The sequence below is a fragment of the Oncorhynchus masou genome, chromosome 17 (genome assembly GCF_036934945.1).
Source record: "Oncorhynchus masou masou isolate Uvic2021 chromosome 17, UVic_Omas_1.1, whole genome shotgun sequence".
NCBI lineage: Eukaryota > Metazoa > Chordata > Actinopteri > Salmoniformes > Salmonidae > Oncorhynchus > Oncorhynchus masou.
Genome location: NC_088228.1, coordinates 4,038,019 through 4,046,790, shown reverse-complemented (window position 1 = coordinate 4,046,790; position 8,772 = coordinate 4,038,019). Strand labels below are relative to the sequence as shown.

The following is an 8,772-nucleotide window of genomic DNA, read 5'->3' as shown; positions in this document are numbered from 1 at the left end:
CTGTTTCTGCCTGTTCCTATCTGATGTTCTCATGTATCTCTGTTTCTGCCTGTTTCTGCCTGTTTCTGCCTGTTCCTATCATGTATCTCTGTTTCTGCCTGTTTCTGCCTGTTTCTGCCTGTTTCTGCCTGTTCCTATCTTATATTATCATGTATCTCTGTTTCTGCCTGTTTCTGCCTGTTCCTATCTGATATTATCATGTATCTCTGTTTCTGCCTGTTTCTGCCTGTTCCTATCTGATATTGTCACGTATCTCTGTTTCTGCCTGTTCCTATCTGATGTTCTCATGTATCTCTGTTTCTGCCTGTTTCTGCCTGTTTCTGCCTGTTCCTATCATGTATCTCTGTTTCTGCCTGTTTCTGTCTGTTTCTGCCTGTTTGTATCTGATATTATCATGTATCTCTGTTTCTGCCTGTTTCTGCCTGTTTCTATCTGATATTATCATGTATCTCTGTTTCTGCCTGTTTCTGCCTGTTTCTATCTGATATTATCATGTATCTCTGTTTCTGCCTGTTTCTGCCTGTTTCTATCTGATATTATCATGTATCTCTGTCTATGAAACAGCATTCTGCAGTCATTTATCTACCCAACAGTGACAGATTCATCTGATTTCTTAGATATTTTTTTGTTGTTGATGCGTTTGTTGTTGAAAATCTTTTTTTGATATAATATCATATCAAGTATTTATATCAAGATATCCCTCAATTAATACTAGAATGGTTGTAGGTATGAAGTCATCATTTTGGGGGATGTACTGAGAAACTACTGCAAATGTAACAAATAGTCTTAATCGACACGGCCGACTGACCTCCCTGTTTTCCCCCTCTCCCCTCCCTCTCCTCATTCCTCTTCTCCCAGGTTGATTGACAAGCCCGTCGTCTAATCAAATCGAATCGCCAACCATGATTGCAACAGGGGGCCTCCTGCGTATAAACCGGCGCCAGGACTCCCAGCACTCTGAGAACCAAGCTGAGAACAAGAGGAAGAGGAAACAAGCCAAGAGAAAGAAGAACGATGTTGTGGTGGTGGGCAGCATGATGTACTACAATACCCATCATGCTCTGTACTACAGTACCCATGATGCTTTGTATATTGCATTAGGTTTAGAACGATGTGGTGGTGGTGGGTAGCATGATGGACTACAGTACCCATGATGCTTTGTATATTGCATCTAGTTTAGAACGATGTTGTGGTGGTGGGCAGCATGATGTACTACAATACCCATCATGCTCTGTACTACAGTACCCATGATACTTTGTATATTGCATCTAGTTTAGAACGATGTTGTGGTGGTGGGCAGCATGATGTACTACAATACCCATCATGCTCTGTACTACAGTACCCATGATGCTTTGTATATTGCATCTAGTTTAGAACGATGTTGTGGTGGTGGGCAGCATGATGTACTACAATACCCATCATGCTCTGTACTACAGTACCCATGATGCTTTGTATATTGCATTAGGTTTAGAATGATGTGGTGGTGGTGGGTAGCATGATGGACTACAGTACCCATGATGCGTTGTATATTGCATCAGGTTTAGAACGATGTGGCGGTGGTGGGTAGCATGATGGACTACAGTACCCATGATGCTTTGTATATTGCATCAGGTTTAGAACGATGTGGTGGTGGTGGGTAGCATTGTGGACTAAACCGGAGAAGTGATAAATCTTCTTTAGCTTTTAATTTTCTCGAGTTTAAAAGGCACAAACAAGATTCGAGCCAATGCGTAGTTCAACACGACCCGATGACGTGTTTCTGCGCATGAGCTTAGCTAGCTCACGCCACCAAGACATCGCCTACAAGTGTGTTCAGGGATTTCTATAGGAGAAGCAGTTTCTTGGTATCTTCATACTTAACCATCTTTGACAATGTGGTGGTGGTTGGTCGCATGGTGTACTAAACTACATTACCCATAATGCTTGGCGTATTAAGAATTCAGCCATAGCAGAAGAATTATACAGTTGTTTGAAGTACAGTAGACCAATATAGTTACTACCATCGGTGTCAAAGCTGTGTGCTGGAAAACCTTAGTAGAGCATGGGTGAAGATAGGGCAACTCATTTTAATTCCCTGGCTTTTTTAATCTTTTATCCAGCCTCACTTTTCAGTTCTGACTTAAAACATAAGCTGTGTTCGAATACCCATGCTACAATACTGTATACCACATATTAATGAGGATATACTACATTCTGTAAACTATTAGTTCATTTTAGTGTACAGTAAACGAACGGTATCCTTTCAGTTGAGCGTACTAGAACTTCGCCTGTCTACCGGAAGTTGATGCTGTTGCTATGCAACATCTTGCTAGCTTGTTAGCATAACAAATGACTAGCTAAAAATGTTACGATTTCGAGTGTGTTCAGAAATTCAATCTGGGGTGCCAGAGTGCACACTGGGCGTTTGTAAATCTGAGCGTTTCACTATCTGAGCATTCAGAGCGCACACTGCTACTGGACGCATTCAAAGGCAGTCAAGCACCCAAGCTAACTGGCTAACTGACACTGGCTAACTGGCTCACTGGCTCACTGTGACCATTTTACTCGCCCTAGCAGAGCTGGTTAGGCTGTTTTCATGTTATCAAATCAAATCCAATTCTATTTGTCACATGCACCAAATACAACAGGTGTTGTAGACCTTACAGTGAAATGCTGAATACAACTGGTGTAGGTAGACCTTACAGTGAAATGCTGAATACAACAAGTGCAGTAGACCTCACAGTGAAATGCTGAATACAACAGGTACAGTAGACCTCACAGTGAAATGCTGAATACAACAGGTGTAGTAGACCTCACAGTGAAATGCTGAATACAACAGCTGTAGACCTTACAGTGAAATGCTGAATACAACAGGTGTAGTAGACCTCACAGTGAAATGCTTACTTACAAGCCCTTAACCAACAACGCAGTTTTTTAGAAAATACCTACAAAAAGTAAGATAACAATAGCGAGACTGTATACAGGGGGGCACCGCTACAGAGACAATGTGCGTTGGGTATCGGTGTCGAGGTAATTGAGGTAATATGTACATGTAGGTAGAGTTATTAAAGTGACTATGCATAGATAATAACAGAGAGTAGCAGTGGTGTAGAAGAGGGGAGTGGGAGGGGGACTGGGAGGGGGGTGGGGGGGGATGCAAATAGTCTGGGTAGCCATTTGATGAGATGTTCAGGAGTCTTATGGCTTGGGGGTAGAAGCTGTTTAGAAACCTCTTGGACCTAGACTTGGAGCTCCGGTACCGCTTGCCGTGCGGTAGCAGAGAGAACAGTCTATGACTGGGGTGGCTGGAGTCTTTGACCATTTTTAAGGCCTTCCTCTGACACCGCCTGGTATAGAGGTCCTGGATGGCAGGAAGCTTTGTCCCAGTGATGTACTGGGCCGGGTTGGTAAGTGTAACTGTGCAGCTGGCAACAATTTAATAACAGTTTGTTTTTTTGACAACGTTTACTGACACCAGCCATATTCACTGGGTGTTGAGCGTTTGTAAATGCATCAGTTATTCTGTGCGAGAAAATCTCTGAAAGCTCTGAAATCTATATACCACTTAGCTAAAAAATGATGTGAGTAAGCAAGTCAATAAACGTTGAGTTTCATACTGCTGTAATGATATGTGGTCCATAAGGATAGAGTAGCTAACATACTGGTACATACTGCTGTAATGCTATGTGGTCCATAAGGATAGAGTAGCTAACATACTGCTGTAATGCTATGTGGTCCATAAGGATAGAGTAGCTAACATACCAGTACATACTGCTGTAATGCTATGTGGTCCATAAGGATAGAGTAGCTAACATACTGGTACATACTGCTGTAATGCTATGTGGTCCATAAGGATAGAGTAGCTAACATACTGGTACATACTGCTGTAATGCTATGTGGTCCATAAGGATAGAGTAGCTAACATACTGGTACATACTGCTGTAATGCTATGTGGTCCATAAGGATAGAGTAGCTAACATACTGCTGTAATGCTATGTGGTCCATAAGGATAGAGTAGCTAACATACTGGTACATACTGCTGTAATGCTATGTGGTCCATAAGGATAGAGTAGCTAACATACTGCTGTAATGCTATGTGGTCCATAAGGATAGAGTAGCTAACATACTGGTACATATTGCTGTAATGCTATGTGGTCCATAAGGATAGAGTAGCTAACATACTGGTACATACTGCTGTAATGCTATGTGGTCCATAAGGATAGAGTAGCTAACATACTGGTACATACTGCTGTAATGCTATGTGGTCCATAAGGATAGAGTAGCTAACATACCAGTACATACTGCTGTAATGCTATGTGGTCCATAAGGATAGAGTAGCTAACATACTGGTACATACTGCTGTAATGCTATGTGGTCCATAAGGATAGAGTAGCTAACATACTGGTACATACTGCTGTAATGCTATGTGGTCCATAAGGATAGAGTAGCTAACATACTGGTACATACTGCTGTAATGCTATGTGGTCCATAAGGATAGAGTAGCTAACATACTGGTACATACTGCTGTAATGCTATGTGGTCCATAAGGATAGAGTAGCTAACATACTGCTGTAATGCTATGTGGTCCATAAGGATAGAGTAGCTAACATACTGCTGTAATGCTATGTGGTCCATAAGGATAGAGTAGCTAACACACTGCTGTAATGATATGTGGTCCATAAGGATAGAGTAGCTAACATACTGGTACATACTGCTGTAATGCTATGTGGTCCATAAGGATAGAGTAGCTAACATACTGGTACATACTGCTGTAATGCTATGTGGTCCATAAGGATAGAGTAGCTAACATACTGGTACATACTGCTGTAATGCTATGTGGTCCATAAGGATAGAGTAGCTAACATACCAGTACATACTGCTGTAATGCTATGTGGTCCATAAGGATAGAGTAGCTAACATACTGCTGTAATGCTATGTGGTCCATAAGGATAGAGTAGCTAACATACTGGTACATACTGCTGTAATGCTATGTGGTCCATAAGGATAGAGTAGCTAACATACTGGTACATACTGCTGTAATGCTATGTGGTCCATAAGGATAGAGTAGCTAACATACTGGTACATACTGCTGCACACTAACTATATCCATACTATATCCATACTATGACCAATAAGCATACTAACTATATCCATACTATATCCATACTATGGCGAATAAGCACACTAACTATATCCATACTATATCCATACTATGACCAATAAGCACACTAACTATATCCATACTATATCCATACTATGACCAATAAGCATACTAACTATATCCATACTATATCCATACTATGACCAATAAGCATACTAACTATATCCATACTATATCCATACTATGACCAATAAGCACACTAACTATATCCATACTATATCCATACTATGACCAATAAGCATACTAACTATATCCATACTATATCCATACTATGACCAATAAGCATACTAACTATATCCATACTATGACCAATAAGCATACTAACTACATCCATACTATATCCATACTATGACCAATAAGCATACTAACTATATCCATACTATATCTATACTATGACCAATAAGCATACTAACTATATCCATACTATGACCAATAAGCACACTAACTATATCCATACTATGACCAATAAGCACACTAACTATATCCATACTATGACCAATAAGCACACTAACTATATCCATACTATGACCAATAAGCACACTAACTATATCCATACTATATCCATACTATGACCAATAAGCATACTAACTATATCCATACTATGACCAATAAGCATACTAACTATATCCATACTATATCCATACTATATCCATACTATGACCAATAAGCATACTAACTATATCCATACTATATCCATACTATAACCAATAAGCATACTAACTATATCCATACTATGACCAATAAGCACACTAACTATATCCATACTATATCCATACTATATCCATACTATGACCAATAAGCACACTAACTATATCCATACTATGACCAATAAGCATACTAACTATATCCATACTATATCCATACTATATCCATACTATGACCAATAAGCACACTAACTATATCCATACTATGACCAATAAGCACACTAACTATATCCATACTATGACCAATAAGCATACTAACTATATCCATACTATATCCATACTATGACCAATAAGCACACTAACTATATCCATACTAACTATATCCACACTATGACCAATAAGCATACTAACTATATCCATACTATGACCAATAAGCATACTAACTATATCCATACTATATCCATACTATGACCAATAAGCATACTAACTATATCCATACTATGACCAATAAGCATACTAACTATATCCATACTATATCCATACTATATCCATACTATGACCAATAAGCATACTAACTATATCCATACTATATCCATACTATAACCAATAAGCATACTAACTATATCCATACTATGACCAATAAGCACACTAACTATATCCATACTATATCCATACTATATCCATACTATGACCAATAAGCACACTAACTATATCCATACTATGACCAATAAGCATACTAACTATATCCATACTATATCCATACTATATCCATACTATGACCAATAAGCACACTAACTATATCCATACTATGACCAATAAGCACACTAACTATATCCATACTATGACCAATAAGCATACTAACTATATCCATACTATATCCATACTATGACCAATAAGCACACTAACTATATCCATACTAACTATATCCACACTATGACCAATAAGCATACTAACTATATCCATACTATGACCAATAAGCATACTAACTATATCCATACTATATCCATACTATGACCAATAAGCATACTAACTATATCCATACTATGACCAATAAGCATACTAACTATATCCATACTATGACCAATAAGCATACTAACTATATCCATACTATATCCATACTATGACCAATAAGCACACTAACTATATCCATACTATGACCAATAAGCATACTAACTATATCCATACTATATCCACACTATGACCAATAAGCACACTAACTATATCCACACTATATCCATACTATGACCAATAAGCATACTAACTATATCCATACTATATCCATACTATGACCAATAAGCACACTAACTATATCCATACTATATCTATACTATGACCAATAAGCATACGAACTATATCCACACTATATCCATACTATGACCAATAAGCATACTAACTATATCCATACTATATCCATACTATGACCAATAAGCACACTAACTATATCCATACTATATCCATACTGTATCTATACTATGACCAATAAGCATACTAACTATATCCATACTATATCCACACTATGACCAATAAGCACACTAACTATATCCACACTATATCCATACTATGACCAATAAGCACACTAACTACATCCATACTATGACCAATAAGCACACTAACTATATCCACACTATATCCATACTATGACCAATAAGCATACTAACTATATCCATACTATATCCATACTATGACCAATAAGCATACTAACTATATCCATACTATGACCAATAAGCACACTAACTATATCCATACTATATCCATACTATGACCAATAAGCACACTAACTATATCCATACTGTATCTATACTATGATGAATAAGCACACTAACTATATCCATACTATATCCAATAAGCATACTAACTATATCCATACTATATCCATACTATGACCAATAAGCATACTAACTATATCCATACTATATCCATACTATGACCAATAAGCACACTAACTATATCCATACTATATCCATACTATGACCAATAAGCATACTAACTATATCCATACTATATCCATACTATGACCAATAAGCATACTAACTATATCCATACTATATCCATACTATATCCATACTATGACCAATAAGCACACTAACTATATCCATACTGTATCCATACTATGACCAATAAGCATACTAACTATATCCATACTATATCCAATAAGCATACTAACTATATCCATACTATATCCATACTATGACCAATAAGCACACTAACTATATCCACACTATATCCATACTATGACCAATAAGCATACTAACTATATCCATACTATATCCATACTATGACCAATAAGCATACTAACTATATCCATACTATATCCAATAAGCATACTAACTATATCCACACTACGACCAATAAGCACACTAACTATATCCATACTATATCCATACTATGACCAATAAGCATACTAACTATATCCATACTATATCCAATAAGCATACTAACTATATCCATACTATATCCATACTATGACCAATAAGCATACTAACTAGATCCATACTATATCCATACTATGACCAATAAGCATACTAACTATATCCATAATATATCCAATAAGCATACTAACTATATCCATACTAACTATATCCATACTATATCTATACTATGACCAATAAGCATACTAACTATATCTATACTATATCCAATAAGCATACTAACTATATCCATACTATATCCAATAAGCATACTAACTATATCCATACTATATCCAATAAGCATACTAACTATATCCATACTATATCCAATAAGCATACTAACTATATCCATACTATATCCAATAAGCATACTAACTATATCCATACTATATCCATACTATATCCAATAAGCATACTAACTATATCTATACTATATCCAATAAGCACACTAACTATATCCATACTATATCCATACTATATCCAATAAGCATACTAACTAAAGCTATACTATATCCAATAAGCATACTAACTAAAGCTATACTATATCCAATAAGCATACTAACTATATCTATACTATATC

At 36.9% G+C, this 8,772-nt stretch overlaps 1 protein-coding gene across 1 annotated transcript in view; it reads left to right on the top strand.

The window, feature by feature from the left end:
- Positions 1 to 902: 902 nt before the first annotated feature.
- Positions 903 to 8,772, top strand: part of LOC135558084 (band 4.1-like protein 3) — a 151,722-nt gene continuing 143,852 nt past the window's right edge. Inside the window, exon 1 of the mRNA XM_064991832.1 lies at positions 903 to 1,025. Coding sequence (XP_064847904.1) covers positions 903 to 1,025 — 123 coding nt within the window. The remainder of the gene's footprint in view (positions 1,026 to 8,772) is intronic.